This window comes from Hetaerina americana, unplaced genomic scaffold (assembly GCF_022747635.1).
Source record: "Hetaerina americana unplaced genomic scaffold, ioHetAmer1.1.p SCAF_13, whole genome shotgun sequence".
In the NCBI taxonomy this organism is placed as follows: Eukaryota; Metazoa; Arthropoda; class Insecta; order Odonata; family Calopterygidae; genus Hetaerina; species Hetaerina americana.
The window spans coordinates 4,826,075-4,843,434 of NW_027286403.1; the positions used below are offsets into that span (position 1 = coordinate 4,826,075).

Here is a 17,360-nt window from a genome sequence, read left to right on the forward strand (position 1 = left end):
GTTGAACATTAAGGAAGCTTATGTGGATCTTTCAGAGTACAATGTATTTTCCCAGATTTGAACCTTGCATCCTCTGCTCATTGCCAAATATTCACCATCTAATTTATATCAATACACATCTGGGGCACTAGTTAAGGTGCTATGCAGCTTCAGTGCATTTAGGAATGATATTACTTTTGTCTCTCCCCAGTGCTAATGAGGTCATTTTGACAATGACCGGGCAGCAACTTACTCTCCCTTTCCTGCAGCACGCAGGATTTACTAATCCAATTTTGGTCCCGCAGAAGGAAGGTTTGGGGATTACCATACCACCAGATACCTTCTCCGTGAGTGATGTGGAGCAGTATTTAGGTAGGTTACCAATTTACTAAATTGTTGGTATGATTAGATGGTAAGAAAATCGTTCTAGATTTTTTTTCAAATTTTTCAGTTCAAATATAAAAAAAAAATCTGGTTTTTGTTTGGGAGAAATTGAACCATCATTAAATTCATTTATTAAGTAGCTATGATAAGTTATTTGTATTGTGCTGAAATAATATAATGTATTTCCCCAAAAGCATTGCATTTTGAAAAAGAGCATAATTTAAAAGTTAGGATATTGATAGTGAGACTGATGTTATAATTTACAACCATTTGTATTAGTCTAGATAAGAAAACTAAAGCTAAAATCAATAGATATAAGTGATGGGGATGAAATGGATCTCTAGCACTGTTTAATACTTACAAACAGTATTTTCTTAGAATTTCTTGCTGTAACTTTATTTATGTTCTCCATGCCCACTTTATGTATCATAAAAATGATAAAAAAAGTTACTTCTCTCATTGTAAAAATTAAGCCTGTCAAAAAAATTAAATAATTTCTACATGTACAGATTATATTGGCTTATTATTCCCAACTTATTCAATTACAAATTTATATCACATAGAAATGAAAAAATCCTTACTATAGACATAAAAAGAGTGGGATGGTTCACTTTTTGTAAAGTGAAACATTGCACCTGTTATATCTTTTATATTGTGTCCATGGAAACTCAACTGCCTATTATTTTTCTGGTATAGCATAGAAATGGCCAGTGTTCTCAAACCTGGCTGAAATTCTTTTGCTTGAAGGTATCTTTGCAACTCTTGTTACATGTCGTGGTTCTCCATATTACTCAATACAACTCTTGACACGCCCTTTTGAAATCTATGTAGCCCCCTTGTGTTGCATTTCATAAGGTGGCCAGTTTTACATGAGGTAAGGGCATTTTGAAATTAGATTTCAACAGGGCAGGGAAAACATTCTTAAGTAATTATTTTGAGGGAATGGATGTACAGTACCACATTCTCTGGCCCATGGGATACCACATTCCCCGGCACATAAGGGGCACCCTAATTTTTCAGATCAGAATGTACCAAAAATACTTGGATCAGACAGAGAAGACCAAATTATTTTTATGTTAACACTAAATATGAAGAAAATTGCGTTGTTACATTCAAGAGCTAGCAGCTACACGAATATCTATGTTTATTCAACATAGAATCCAGGAAATTCGTCATCACTTGGCCAAAATGCCTTTCAGATGCCTTGTTAATTGTTATGTTCAGAAGGTTAATTCATGACTTCATGTTTTAATGAATGCTTCACTTCTGTAACTTCACTTCACCCTGAAGACGATGGCAGAGTCAGCCTTCAAAACGTTGGTGTACTGCAACCTGACCCGGTGGGAAACCCGAGAGAACTTCTTGAATAACTATAATCAGTCAATTGCATAAATTTTTGTCAGCCTTTCGACATGCTCTTTTTGTAGAAAACCTGACCTTTCAACTCTGATGGGGCCTAAAATTCAGGCTCTTCCACTCGCCATCTCCATCTAGCTTCTTTGGTGACTCAGTCAAATTCTGTGCATGCCTTTCTGATGCTGTGTGCATATTGCTCAGGGCCAACTTCTCATCAGTCCACGTTTTCCACTAAAAATGCAATAGTTTTCTTCCCTCCCTGGTAGTTGCTACATTCCAGCCTCAAATCCATCTGCACATACAGATATGTCATTGTATTTCTTCCTAAGCCATCCTGACTGTCAAGTCTCTATGATGTATAATGTATATTGAAGCCTTATCATTATTTATGTGGGATAATTCTCTTTATATGATGTCAGAATTGAGCACCATATGGGCCATGACACAAAATACATTATACAAGATGCAATTTTCTACCAGAACTTTGAAGAATGCCTTTCATGTCAGTAAGAATACTATATCTTGTCATGTGCATCAATCCCTCCCATTTAATTATTAAATGGACCTATTATTTGCTTCCTAAATATTTCTGTATTTCCATCATGTCTTTTCATAAGTAGATGTGTGTTCTGTGCAGTTGCTTTTCTGGGAAACGACAGAAGAGTTATCTTTAGGGTTTTTTTCCCTTGGTCCAGAGAAAAGTATCTCTCCATTTCTGTAATTTATCTTTTCCCCTAACCCTAACTTCTCTTTTAATTCGCCAGGAATATTCTTTCTCTTGGTTCTCAAGTTTTCAATTTCCCTGTAAAAAGTGGATTATTTTTATTTAGTTCACATGCCAAGTCAACACTAGCCAAATAGAACCCTTTCATGAAAAAATTGCCTATAATTAAAAGTTTTTTCATGACCACAAAACTTAGTCCAGGCTGCCACAAGTTTCTTTATTCCTCACACCATGGTAGCAGTTAAAGACCTGGCAATAGTGCATTTCAGAATCATGGAGGTCCCAAAATTTAGGTCCATAGGTGGTGGTGTTTATTAGGCAGATATATTTAAGTAACTGCGAATGATTTTTGTTGGCAAAAATGTTTCATCAATACTACGGTATAAGGTATTAGGTATGTATTGATCACAAAAGAGGCACTTTGCATGATCAACTCTGGGCTGAAACTCTGCTTAAGGCTCAAACTTTCAGGTGGGAAAAGTTTTAAATTACCTGTGAAATGAAAAACCTGGGAAGTAAATGAAATAAATTTTTTAGCATAATATTATCAATCCATTATATGCCCTGTTCCCTCCCCATGGGCTAAAAACTTGATGTGGAGGAAGGTTGGTGTGTTCTGATGACCCCTAGAGTTTTGCTGAGAAGAGCATTGATATTTGCTCCTGGAAGGGCCACACATATAGGTCAAATTTTTGGAGGTAGGTAAAAAGTAAAAAGGTAGTCCATGCAGCATTGAGGCAAGGCAGATGCCAAGGTGTTTTGTCTCATAGGGGTGGCTATTGAGTGATGGGGTTATGCTAAAAACACTATTGAGAAAGGCAGCATGAAACCACCTCAATTACTTCTCCCAAGAATGGCATGATGAGCACTGTAGAGAAAATGAGTCCTGGCAACTATGGGACTTGGTCAAATCTATTTTGTGTTGGGCCCAGCAGCAAGGTAGGCAAGGCTTCTATGGTCTTATTCTCAAGAATTCCTTGCAAAGCGAAAGTGACAGGAGCAGCACAGAAGAGGACCAAATGAGTTAGAATAGGGACTTGGAATGTTAGGATGATGTTGAGAACAGGAAAATTAGAGCTTATAAAGTGAGAGACGGAGAGGGGCAATATAGATGTGCTAGAACTGTGTAAGGTGAGATGAGAGGATAACAAGGATTACTGGAGCAATAGTTATACTGTGTGTAACAGGTGGAACAGTTTACCAATTGCAGAAATGTTTTGGTCATGATGGTCTAAATAGTGGGGGCACAAGAACAATTACATTATGAAAAGACGCTTTCACAAGGAGGAAGGAATTGATGACAAGGATGTTATTGAAGGGTTCATCAAAACTTTGATTTGGAGGGTGGCTTTGTACAGTGTAGAAACATGGTCATTGAAGCAGGAATATAGGTGTAGATTGGAGGCTTTTGAAATGTGGGAGTGGAGAAGGATGGAGGAGGTGAAGTGGACAGAAAGGAAACAAATGAGGAAGTGTTAGACATGGTGGGTCAGGAGAGGTTACCCCCGCTACACGCCCTTGCGGCGGCTTGCGGGGTATTATGTAGATGTAGATGTAGGAGAGGGGATTGAGAGGAGAAATGTATAGGAGGCAGGAAAGATGGATGAAGAGCATATTGATTGTCAATGGGATGTTGGAGACAGGTATAGAGGAGAGAATATTAAGCAAATGAGGAAAGGGAAGAAATAGAATAGGGATGTTATATGGAATGAAGATAGGATGGAAGTATAAAGAATTGAAGAGAGGCTTGTTGTAGATTTGGTTGCCAGAATGTATGTATTTGAGTCTACCATTTGCTCACAAAGGGAGAAACTCATTGAACTTCCCTGAGCGTAAGAGAAGAGGCTTACCTTCATCAGCATTCATCATAGTGAAAATTCATAAATTTAAGGCTTAAAAAGCATAGTGATATCTCAAACCTGGCACTGGCAGTAGCCTACTCTTAATGAAAGGCACCAAGGGGTCTGCAGTTTAATGTCCTATCTGATGGATGGCGCACTCTCTCAAAGTACTGTCCATGAAGCACCTAAAGTAGGAATCGGGATACCCCTGAAAAATATCTGCCATCTCCAGGATTTGAACTTGGGCCCTCTTGGTGAGAAGCCAGTACGTTAACCTCAGCACCATCCCAATCCCCGGCAACGAAGGAGGCAACACATGACACTGCATTGAAATTTTGCTTTCCCCTTAACAAATCATCAGCCAATGCCTATATAATGCTACAAATTGCTTCTGGAGGGTCTGTTCTTCCATACATCACAGCTAGAAAATGGTTTAAATATTTATTGAGGGGAGAACATTTTAAAGGAAGGTAGGCGCAGAGCTCCAGTCACTGCTTTTATGGAGATGAGTATTAACACTGCTACTGCTATTCTGAGAGAATATAATTTATGAGCACTATTAGAAATATTGTAAACTCCATTGTGTGCCACCCTCATATTGGTCACTTGATCCTTTTCAACAAAAGTTGGATGGAGGACAAAAAATGTTATTCATGTGCTGTAATCACTACCTGTTCCTGAAGACTGAGCTGCTTGCTTATATTTTATGGGTTAAGTTACTGAACAAGTGGATTCCCGAGCAAATTTGGAATGTGACATTCCAGCAGTGGTCCATTCCTATATTTAGCATATGTTGTTCATAGTAATAGGCTGAGTATTCATGGCTAAAATACTTTACTTTCAAAATATCATGCAAAAAACTTTGATAATAATCTTAAATAGTCTTTGGATCAATGTATATTTGATCAATATTTTCGAAGATAATGTTCATAAGAGCAATAAAATCTGAGTATACTTCTTTTAATTCATTATTTACTTTCATAGTGCATCAAAGCATGCATTATTAGACTTGTGCACTATCAATTTTAATTGGAATTTTAATCAAGACATTTCATGATGATTGCAGTTTTGTTGTTAATTGTGGCTTTTCTCTCCATTAATAGGCTCCAATAGAAGAGTACATGTGATTGAAGTCGCTCGCCAAAGTGAGGTCCCAATGAAGCTTGGGCAGTTCATCAGGCACTTCAAAAATCCAAAAAGGACCAAGGTTCTGAACCTACTAAGTTTAGAAATCTCCAGCACACCGTGAGTATCTCCATGTTACAAATGATGATGGGTAACTGGGTAATTATTGTGACTATGTTGTATAGGTAAAAAAATGGCTAGGTGGGCCTTAAAGATTTACTTGGGTAGCCAGACTTTCAAGCTTTCCCTCGGTGTTGACAGGGCCATTCATGATTGACTTCTGTAGAAGACTCAAAATTGACCAGGTCAATTTGACTCCTCCTACATCTATCTGCATTATAACGGGCACAAATATGAAGATGGATTAATTTCATTGTTGAACGAAAATGTAAGATAGTTATTTATGGTGAGATATCTTGCATTTAACTCTCTAATAGTGTTCTATATTCCATTTCAGTAGCCTATTACCTTTGGTATGGCTATTTGCATCCATTCCACATTCTTCCTTCCTCCTTTTGTTGCATTCAATGTACCTATCCTTTTGCCACCCATGCCTTGCTTGCCCAACATCTACTGCTCTGTCACTGGGGTTCCAACACCAATCACAATGCTCTGCATCCATTTGAATCTATCTCCTACATCTGTCTGTGTTAAATTAGAAGGTGGATTAATTTTATTGTTGAATGAAAATATAAGATAGTAATACCTGGTGAAATAATATGCATGTAACACCTAGTGAGTGTTTATATTCCATGTTGTTAGATTTTTGGCTTTGCTATGGTCTTTGCTATGGCTATTTGCGTCTCTGGTCATACAGGTTTCATGTACTCCACCTCCCTTTTCAACTTTGTGTTTGATATTTAATTTTGCATTGCCATTTGATACTATCACACTCTTTCAGGCTTAGTTCTCTGGTTGAGGCCCCCTATATAGCACGCAAGCTAGACTGGCTGAACCATGTATGGCCGACAGATGTTGGAGAAGATAAAACACTAACCAGACCTCAGGTAGAGAAATACTGCCTCCTGAGCACCAAGGACTCATACACAGACTTTCACATCGATTTTGGTGGATCATCTGTTTGGTACCACTTGCTTTGGGTAAGATATTAGACTGAATTTCGTATTCCTATTTTCTAAATCGTACCAATTCTCTTTTGTCACTCTAATTTAGAAACTTTCAATGGACCATCTACAACCAAACACTGCGTACTAACCTTATGTTTATCATCTCTCTTAATTACATGCTGAAGTTGTAATGGGTTCTGGATTGTAGATCTAAAGTGGCCTCAGCGTATGTCATCCCATGAAGAGACTCATTTAATTTAATCATAGTTGGGCACTTGCCAAAGGTGGATGCCAAACTCTGTCTCTCAGAGCAGTTATCTTTTCCTCTCCACAGTGCACCTCCAGGAGAGAGTCCATGAGAAAACCTATTGAAAAATGTCTTACACATAAGGCCAGAATACACTTTTTGAATTGGTCTCAAAAGGCCATCAAGGGATAACCTTTGGGAGCTTTTTAGATATTTTATTACCCCGACAAATCTAGCTCCTTTTCACTGTATGCGATCCAATTCGGCAATCAATCTAACTTTATGAGGATCCTATACACTAGCAGCATATTCTAAATTATGCCTAACCAGCAAAAGATAACCCTTCTCTTTGACCTTTTCATCAAATTTACCCAGTACTTCTAATAAATCTTAATTTTTTTTTGCTTTGTTTGGTAAACAGTGTCCATTGCTTACTCATATTCTATAGGTGATTAGAATACCAGGTGCTCTTGCCCTATTTATCTTGTGAAGCAACCAATCTAATTTCGCTTCTGTAAAACACCCTCAAAGAGCCTTGCATTGATGTGATATTACCTTTGAACCCTCTTTTATTTCCCTAATTGAATTGCCAAATAGGGTTTGGGGGAAATAAACTTCTTACACATAGATGGCTAGTTGCCACCTGGGCCAAGTCCATGAGCCCTGTTCCACTCTCTTATAGGGAGACCTGCATTTAGCCCAGACAGATGAATGGCTCTATGAAGAGTGTCGAGGAAACTTCATCATTGGGCTAGTGATTCAATACTTAGATACTTTTACTGCTATTGTCATAAACATTGCTATTTTATATTGACTATGCTATGTGAGGACTACAGAACAATAAGTTTGATATCCCACGCAGCTAAAGTTGTTCTCAGAATCATCAAAAAAAGGATAGAGAGTAGGGCAAATGATTACTTAGGGGATGATCAGTTTGGGTTTAGGAAGGGGAGAGGTAGGTGTGATGCAATTGCAGTGATAAGATCACTAATCGAGAGGAATATAGAGTACAATCAGGATGTATTTGCCTTTTTCGTAGATTTCAAAAAATCATTTGATAGAGTGAATTGGGAAAAACTAATGAGTATATTGCAGAAAATAGGAATAGATTGGAGGGACCAGCTAATCTGCAGCCTGTACATGTCTCAGACTGCCCAGGTGCAAGCACGGAACGGGGACTCCGGATGAGCAGTGTTAGGAAGAGGTGTAAGGCAGGGTGGCCCATTATCACCATTGCTGTTCAACATATAGGTGGAGGAAATGATTAAAGAAGCATGGGAAGAACTGGAGATAGGAATGAAAGTCGGTGGAGAATTCGTAAAATCAGTTAGGTTTGCTGATGACCAAGCTTTAGTTTGTCAGTCAGCCAAGGGGTTGCAAGCATTGTTGAGTGAGTTGGAAACTCACTGCGACAGGTATGGGATGAGAATCAATATTAATAAAACAAAGGTTATGCGATTTTCTAGGAAGAAAAAGGCTAAGCTAAACATTAAAATAGGAGGACAAAAACTAGAGCAGGTAGAACAGTTTACGTATCTCGGAAGTTTTTGGACCAACGTGGTCAAAGTAGTATAGACGTAAGGAGGAGGATTTTGCTAGGCAAAGAGGCTTTCACAAGGAGGCGGGAGTTGATGACAGGGACATTGAGTGAGGATATTAAGAAAAGACTCGTAAAAACATTGATATGGAGTATAGCTATTTATGGCACAGGAATGTGGTCATTTAAGCAGGATAGACGTAGATTGGAGGCTTTTGAAATGTGGGTATGGAGGAGAATGGAAAAGGTGAAATAGACTGAAAGGGAAACAAATGAGGAAGTACTTGGTATGATGGACGAAGAGAGGGGTTTGTTGGGAAAAATTCTATGGAGGCAGGAAAAATGGATGAGGGGCATATTGATCGGCAGTGGGATTTTGAAGACTGTAATAAAGGGGAGAATGTTAGGCAAATGAGGAAAGGGAAGGAACAGGATAGGCATGTTGGATGGGATGAAGGGAGGAAGAAAGTACTCTGAGATGAAGAGGGACCTGATGTAGAGTAGGATGCAGGATTTTGTGTTTTGTTAGGTGTCACAAAATATTTATTTGGTAGTTGCGTACATCCAAAAACCTACCATAACCGGTAGATTGCCTCATAATAATATGCAAAAAGATCCTTAAAAATAAGGTTTAAAGAAATTCCTCCAAGTTATGCATATTGTTAAAATATTTGATTTATTTACTCTGCATCATGAGAGCACAGGTGGATTTGAAAATGAAAGATTATAATGATCATTTAAAATAGTATTTCCTGAGAGTTGTTCCTTGGATAAGGTTGATGAATGCTATATTTTTGTGTCTTTCACAGGGGGAGAAGACATTCTTTCTCATAAAGCCCACTTGTGCTAATTTGTCCTTGTACCAGCGTTGGACATCCTCTTGCACTCAGAGTGAAACATTCTTCGGAGATCAGGTAAAGACTAAACATTTTCTCAATTCCGTTAGATGGCCTGTGGGGTTAGCGGTTCTAATTTCAGAGTTTTAAACATTGATTGACATTCTCACTTTGCCATCTTTTATCACTTCAGGTTGACATGTGTTACAAGTTTACACTGAAAAAGGGTCAAACACTTCTGATCCCAAGTGGATGGATCCATGCTGTCTTAACCCCTGTTGACTCCCTTGTGTTTGGGGGAAATTTCTTGCATTCGCTGAACATTCAACTGCAGCTTCAGTGAGTAGTTAATTCTTTCCATCATTCCACATTGTTATCTGATCAGTATTTTTCAATTTGAGCATTTTGCTTTCTCCTAATCCTGTAAGGGGAGAGTATTGTTTTCATGAAAAAATTTGACTCTGGCAGTTCAAGGTACATATATTCCAAGGCCTCTTGGACACATTTTCCAATGACATCTGTCCATATGTAGGTAATATGGTTTTTGGTGGCATAGCAGCTGAAAAAATAATAATTTTAGCAGCACAAACATGCATACCTATCTAAATAATATAAAAATAGTTGTTTTTGAGTAAAGCTTTGTCAAATGTGCACTTTGGATTAACTATTTGAGGGGTGCTTAGGTTTGATTAAGTGCCATGTGAGGGAGGAATGAGTGCATGAATCCACCATGGTGTTGCACGACCCTTTGTGTTCCCTCATGTGTGACAAGTAATTAGGTGGGGTTCTGTACTTTTCTCAAAGTCTTAGTCTCCTTGGCCCATAGGCTACTAAAAATGTGATGATATTCCATGTTATGGTAATATTTCATTTTTTTCATCAGAATGTTGAGTTATTAGGGTGATACTTTCTCTATGGAGATAAAAAATTAACTATTCTTCAACTGTCCATTATTAATTCTATCACTCATGGAATAAATATGAAATATTGCAAATTTGGGATTTATCAATGTAGTCTCCTGAAAAACTCCATCAACTGTGCTGGCTCATTCTCTTTAGCAGGGTAAATGTCAATTCCATTCCTTGGCAGAAGGAAAGGGTTTTCAAAAAAATTTCATATTTAGGTATGAAAGGGAAGAAGAGGTGATTTCAAGGATATTTCTTCATTATGCTATGTAAAGACTCAAAGAAAAACTTAAAATACACAAGAGCAATGAAATATTGAAGAAGGGGCTATCTAGTCTCAATGTTGCCTCAATAAAGACATTTTACCATCATTAATATCTGTCACCATCAATAATAAATGATGTCCTGGTCTCACTTCAATTTTTTCTAATTAACTTTTATGTTTTCCAGGGTGCATGAAATTGAGGTCAGTATGAAACTGGCAAAGAAATTCCTGTACCCCTCATTTCATAAGGTAAACTGGTTTGCTGCGAGGAGTCTTTTGGGGGATTTGAAGCGAGTCAATAACTCTGGAAAAAAAGTTCCACTGTACTTACTTTCAGGATTAAAAGCTCTCCTTTTGGCATTGAAACAATGGAACCAAGATAAAGATGTAAGTGATAGAAAATACTGCTGGGAACTACAGTCATAATTTTTCTAGTGTAGGCCTACCAGTATGAAAAAAGGCACAAGTCACATTATGATTTGAAATAGGCACAGGCATATGGCATGTTAGGCATATGGCACAAATTAGATCTGTTTACAAAATGCATACCTTTCATGCCATTTCATATGAGCAGAAACATTAGACGGGAGCATGATAGTAGGTTACAATGGGAAACTTAAGTTTGTTTCAATAATCCCTCCCAACCTGCCCTCTTCTTTTTGCATACTTCCTTTACCTCTGTTCCAAGGATGCTCTTCTGTTCCTGAGAGATTATTTGACCACATTAACCATGGATGACTTTCTCTCAGTCTTCCCTTTTCTCCCTCTCTCAAGTCATTTTCAGTCCCTCATCTTTATGATGATTTGTACAAGTAGCCCTGCGAAGGGATGAGGTTGTTTCAGTTCCACTTCCAAATGAGAAGAAGCTACTCACAAAAATTGCACTTATTTTTAGCCTCGAAAGTTGAAAATATAAAATGGCATATATAGTTGTGTACGTTTGTCGGTTGACCTTAGAGGCAGAATTGTCTCATTGAGGCTGAACTGAGAACTTGCTGCAAGCAATCCTCTGTTCTACTCTCTGCTCTCAGGAGGTATACCCAACTGACAGTGCTGGGAAATGCTGATGCTAGATAGGTGGCAATAGCACCTGGAGTTCAAAGGTGCTAGGACTTTGCAAGGCCCATGGCAAGCTCAATTACAAATAATGACCATCAGGATTTGAAAAGGCTTTTGTATACCCTCATGAGTTAACTGGCGTTTGCCAAAATCCACTTGACATTTCAAGCTTCTATGGAACTAGTTTAATATGTACTATCAGCAATCCTCAAAGTTGCTGAAGAAGCACAATGTACGGTGACTCCTGTAGCACTGTTGTAATATTCATCGATGAATACTTGCTGCCCAATGAGCACAAACGGGGATTAAGTTCGAGATACTTCGTGATTGACAATTAGTTTTGGGCATTCTACTGTTACAATAGAATGAAAAATAATGAATACAAAAATACATGGGGAATCAGGATGGTGTTGTGGTTGATGTACTGGCTTCCCACCTAGAGGGCCTGGGTTCCCTGAAGGTGGTAGATTGTTTTCAGTGGGGTGCTAATCCCTACATGAGGTGCTTTGTGGAGAGCACTATAAGGGAGTACGATTTCAATCCAACATTCACTCTCCACCGTAATTCCTCACATTATGGACTTCATTCAATGATGAATAAATATTTCTGTTTTAATGCACTGGATTAATGCCAATATAATTATATGTGAAACTTAACATTTTTTCATATTTTTCAGATGAAAAAGGGTGTCAAAAATCAAATTCCTAAAGACATAAAACCAAATGATTTAATTGAAGATATACGAAAGGAGATACTTGTTGGTGAAATTTTTGCAGTATCCCTGAATTTACCTCATCCAGTTGCAGATTCTGCTGGGCAGAATTCAATACAAGAAGTTCAACTATTAATGGAGCAACAAACAACACCTAGCTTTGACGAAACTGAGTATTCTGACCAGGTCCTTGAATATAGTGGATCGAATGATGTACGTAGCAGTTGTTTTGTTGCTTATCAATAATCTCAATTGTGACATGAATTTTTTTAAATGATAAGGTAACTCATAGTTAAATAAGTGACTTTGATTGCCATAATAGTGTTTGGTCATCCAGCTTAGCAAATTGTTTTGAAGGTGGAAATGTAGTTAGACTAAAAAAAAGGATGTTCAAGTAGAATTTTAAAAAGGGTTATGTTTATAATTATAGAGCATAAGTAACCTTTATCACATTTTTACTGAATTATTGTGAGTGTCCAATAGTCGCACATATTCCAATTCTTTTCTTTACATTTTCCTTTAAGAACACAAAGGTAACAAAACTGAAAAGGCGCTGATAGTACACTCTCTGAAAAAACCCTATGTTGGCTTTAGACATTCATAAATAGTTTTTTGTCTTTCAAAACATTGGAAAAATGAAAATAAATTTCTGGGAAAATTTTATCTTTTCCTGTTTTTCAGTTGCACGAGGTTTGTATTGAGGAAAACCCGGTGGAGGATAGCATTTTAAATAATGCTAACACAGCCAAACAGAGAGATGAGAATGACATTCAAACATTAATGGGGCAGAAGACAAATACAGCTACTGATGAAACACAGCATTCTGAACAGGCCCTTCAATGTTACGAATGGAATGATGTATGTAGTGTTTGATTGATTGTTTATTGATAATCTCAGTCATGGCATGAATTTTTTTGATGATCTGTGGTCACACAGTCATATAAGTAACTATGATTCCCATTATTAGTGATTAGTGTTTTGGTCTTCCAGCCTTAGCAAATGTTTTTGAAAGTTCTTAAGTATTGAAATTACAATAAAAATGATGATCAAATGGCACATTCTGAACAGGCCCTTGAATGTTATGAATGGAAAGATGTATGTAGCAGTTGGGTTATCTATCCATAATCTCAATTATGGCATGATTTTTGTTGATGATCTAAGGTTACACACAGTTATCTACCTAATTACGATTCCTATTATTATTAGTATTTTTGTCTTCCAGGTATAGTGAATGTTTTTGAAGGTGCATGAGTGTTTTGAAGTATATCCATATCTTTGCATTTTCATTTGAGTGCACAAGGGTAACTAAACTGGAAAAGTCCAAATGGAGTACTCCATGAAAGAATCCATGTTAGGCTTCAACCATTGATGAATTTTATTTTTCCTGTGATTCAGTTGCACGAGGATAGCATTGAGGAAATCCCAGTCGCGAATGGCTTTTTGAGTGAAGCTGCCGAGGCAAACCATGGAGATAAGAATGGCATTGAATCATTTAATGGGCAGAAGACAAAAGCAGTCATTGATGAAAAAATAGCAGCAATGGATGAACCAATGTATCCTGAAGAGGCCATTGAATGTTGTGAATGGAATGATGTATGTATTGTTTTATTGATTGCTTATAGATAATCTCAGTCATAGCAGGGATTTTGTGGATGATCTACGGTCACACACACTTATATTTATATAACTAATTACAATTCCAATTATTGCATGTATAATATATGCATATATACATAAAATAAGTTCTCTTGATAATATTTTTTCTCAATCTTTATACAGGACAGTCTCACACATATTCCAATCTATATCCTCACTTTTTCTTTTGAGGACACTAGAGTAACAAAACTGAAGAAGTGCTAATGGCCCTGAAAGAACCCATTGTTTGCTTCAGACTGCCATAAATACTTTTTGTTGTTCAGCACATTTGAAGCATAGGAATACAATTCTTTAAAAAATAATTGTTTTTCCTTTTTTTCAGTTAAATGGGGATAGAATTGAGGAAATCCCAGTGGAGGAGGGCATTTTAAGTAAAGCTGCCAAGGCAAGCCATGGAGATAAGAATGGGCGGAAGAAAATAGCAGCCAATGATGAAACACAGCTTTCTGAACAGGCCCTTGAATGTTATGAATGGAATGATGTGCGTAGCAGTTGATTGATTGCTTATTGATAATCTCAATCATGGTGTGATTTTTGTTGATGGTCTAAGGTCACGCACAGTCAGACAAGGTGGCACCTAAAAATAACCAGAATTATTTTTTTAAAGCTATGTATTTAATTTTTTTACAAAATAATCTTATCACCTTCAAAGTACTCTCCATTATAGTTAATGCATTTGTCCAATCTGTGATTCCGTTGGTGGAAACATTTTTCAAACTCATTTGTTTTAATGCACTACAGGTCCTGCCTTGTTTTTTTCTTTACTGCTTCCACATTATCAAAGGTTGTCCCTTCATGTCCCACTTCATTCGAGGAAACAAGAAGAAAACGCACAGATTGCACCATCCCTTTCATATCCAAAATCAAATGAGCATCGTCCTGAGATTTAATTTTACTTGACGAGCTTTTTTTGGAGGAGGCGACAATGAAATTTTCACTGGCTTCCTTATTGTTGACCAATGTCCTGAACAATACTTGTCTTCAATTGCCTAGTTATCTTTTTTGAAAGAAGAAAACCATTGGTACACTTGAGTTTTTCCCGTAGCACAATTCCTGTAAGCTGTTTTTAACATCACAACAGTTTCAGTGGCATTTTTCCCAAGCAAGAGCCAAAATTTCACAGTGGTACGCTATTCCCTTAAATCCCCCATAATGAAAAATGAGGACCAAACAAAACTGATTTTACAAAATGAAGTGTTGTGACTGAACACAACCAACCCAGATGACAACAATGACTGTGCAGAACTCGGCATGATTTGCGCTATGCTCCCCTAGTGGAAGAAATTCCAACTACGTAATCTCCACCAACCACAGGACTATTCCGGTTATTTTTAGGTACCCCATCCTAGAAATGCCTTTGATTACCATTATTAGGGTTTGGTCATCCAGCTTAGCAAATATTTTTATTGGTAAGTATTTATAAGTAGTGGAATTAAAAAAAATATTTTAATAGTTGAACTAAAAGAAATAAATATATTTTATATGTATGAAGTCTATGTTCCCTCGATAATATTTTTATTCAATCCTTATACAGGTCCTGTAGTCTCAAACATATTCCAATCCATGTCTTTACTTTCTCTTTTGAGGAAACAAAGGTGAAAAAACTGAAAAAATGCAAATGGTATTCTTTTTGAAAGAACCCATTGTTGGCTTCATACAGTATTAATGCTTTTTTGTCAATCAACACATTGGAAAAATGAAAATACAATCTCTTGAAAAAAATTTTTTCCTGTGTTTCAGTTGTACGAGGAAATTCCGGCGGAGGATGGTATTTTGAGTAATGCCAGCAAGGTGAGTAACGCTAAAAAGGCAAAACAGCTACCTAAGAGTGGCAGTAGTTCTAGTAAGTCAGAACAGAGAGCTGAGATGGTCAATGATACTCTTAAACTGCGGTAAATAATTCATGATATCAAGTATATCATTAGGAAACTGAAAAGAGCAGACTTAGCGTTGAAGTGTTATAAAGACGCCTCTAGACATCATGGGTTAGATGTTGTAGGTAGCATTGTTTTTATGCTGCATATTTACAATTTTAATAATGATATAATTTTTTTTTATTAATGGAAGGCCACGCAGTCTCATATAATTTTTTTAAATTACTATTATTAGTATTGGGATCAGGATGGTGTGGTGGCTAACATACTGGCTGCCCACCCAAGGGACTTGGGTGCGAATCCCTGAGGCATCAGATATTTTTCGATGGTATCCCGATCCTTACTTGAGATACTTTGTGGAGGGCACTATCAGTAAGTACCCAGTCAGTTGGATGGGACGTTAAGCTGCAGGCCTCTTGGTGCCTTTTCTTAAGAGTAGGTTAATGCTGATGCTCGGCTTCTCTCTACCCTTCATCCCTTCCTTTCCATCGTATTTCTCATGTTTCATATGCACAAGGATGGCAAAAGGACAATTGCAAATGATAGGTACTGAGGGAAAGAACCAGAAAAAATTAATTTTAGTGCTGAAAGAAAGCACAATTCCCTGAATCCAGCTCAACTAGTTAATAAAGAAAAGAGGTAGGAGGCTAATGCTGGCACTGGTGAAGTTGATTATTCTGATCGATGCACGGCAGTTAAAGGATTTGAAGATGTTCATAACAGCATTGTGTGTCTTTTTGTTAATCTCAATCATGAGTCTTATTTGGTCACTGAACAATCATCACACATATTAGAATAAGTACTGACCATTAATGTTATTAGGGGTTGTATACTAGGTTATAGTATGTATTTGATGGACAATATGCAATTATTTAAAAATAGTTAATAGCTAATAAACCAAAAAAACTTTTGTTTTGTAAATTTAGGCAGTGTATTGTAGTGTTAGCATAGTATTGTAGCATAAGTACTGAATCATTGCAAGTATTTTACGTGGTTTTTTCAATATTTCCTTAGGAAAAATAAATGAACAAATTATTTTGATTAGATTTTTTTATTTTTCAATGTATTATATGCTTTCAGCTCAATACACTGGACTACTCTGTAATTAACACAAACATTTGAAAAATATAACTGTTTCAGGCTTAAATTTGTGGAATGCCTTCACGATGAGGATAGAAAAAGAAACTTTGCACTTCCACATGAAGATTTAAGACTTCACATGACCATGGTTTCAATGCTACACATCATCATCAGGTCAAATACATGAAAAATTTTTCAACTTATACAGTCTGGCTCCAAGATGGAAGGAAGGTAGGGGGAGTAAGGGAGAGGGGGTAAGTTGAGTACTAGTGCAGCAACCTATTAGTAGGCTAAGGGAGGGGAGGGTCTGTATTCAATTGTTTCTGGCTCAACTTGGTGGAAGTTCATGTTCATTAAATGAAGAACACAATGTATCCTTCCTCTGTTCTTTGAAAGAACAGCGGAAAAAACACATTTATGTTCTTCATTTAATGAGGGGGAATTAAATGTGGGATCAAATAAAACAAACACTGATAGCTCAGAAAGCTATATACCACACATCTAAACTTGACGAGCACCAATGGCAAAGAATTCCATTTCTTGGCCGCATTTCACTCAGGATATAACAAATATTCTCCAAGAACAAGACAGTGTTTTATAACACACACACTTTAAAAAACATAATGGGTTCACCCACTGACAAAATTGACATAATGCAACAAAGGGGGGTTTATAAACTCAATTGTGCAGACTGCAACACCATCTAAATTGGA

General features: G+C 37.2%; 1 protein-coding gene and 1 long non-coding RNA gene across 2 annotated transcripts; both read left to right on the forward strand.

Annotated features, from left to right (window-relative positions):
• Positions 1-212: 212 nt before the first annotated feature.
• Positions 213-12,033, forward strand: LOC139686120 (histone lysine demethylase PHF8-like). The gene is made up of 9 exons (XM_071583303.1): positions 213-351; positions 5,388-5,529; positions 6,311-6,509; positions 7,406-7,477; positions 9,070-9,174; positions 9,290-9,435; positions 10,452-10,653; positions 11,729-11,885; positions 12,002-12,033. The coding sequence occupies exons 1-9, from the start codon at positions 213-215 to the stop codon at positions 12,031-12,033; spliced, it is 1,194 nt and encodes a 397-aa protein (XP_071439404.1).
• Positions 12,034-12,181: 148 nt separating this feature from the next.
• On the forward strand, positions 12,182-13,607 carry LOC139686038 (uncharacterized). The gene is made up of 3 exons (XR_011700287.1): positions 12,182-12,250; positions 12,719-12,895; positions 13,433-13,607. It is a non-coding gene; the product is annotated as an uncharacterized lncRNA (long non-coding RNA).
• The last annotated feature ends 3,753 nt before the right edge of the window (positions 13,608-17,360 follow it).

Excerpts from the sequence above, each read along its gene's own strand:
- LOC139686120 (XM_071583303.1), top strand. The coding sequence starts at position 213 with ATGACCGGGCAGCAACTTACTCTCCCTTTCCTGCAGCACGCAGGATTT. Across the intron at positions 5,530-6,310 it reads TTAGAAATCTCCAGCACACC|GCTTAGTTCTCTGGTTGAGG; the intron begins GTGAGTATCTCC and ends ACACTCTTTCAG. Across the intron at positions 7,478-9,069 it reads GAAACTTCATCATTGGGCTA|GGGGAGAAGACATTCTTTCT; the intron begins GTGATTCAATAC and ends TGTCTTTCACAG.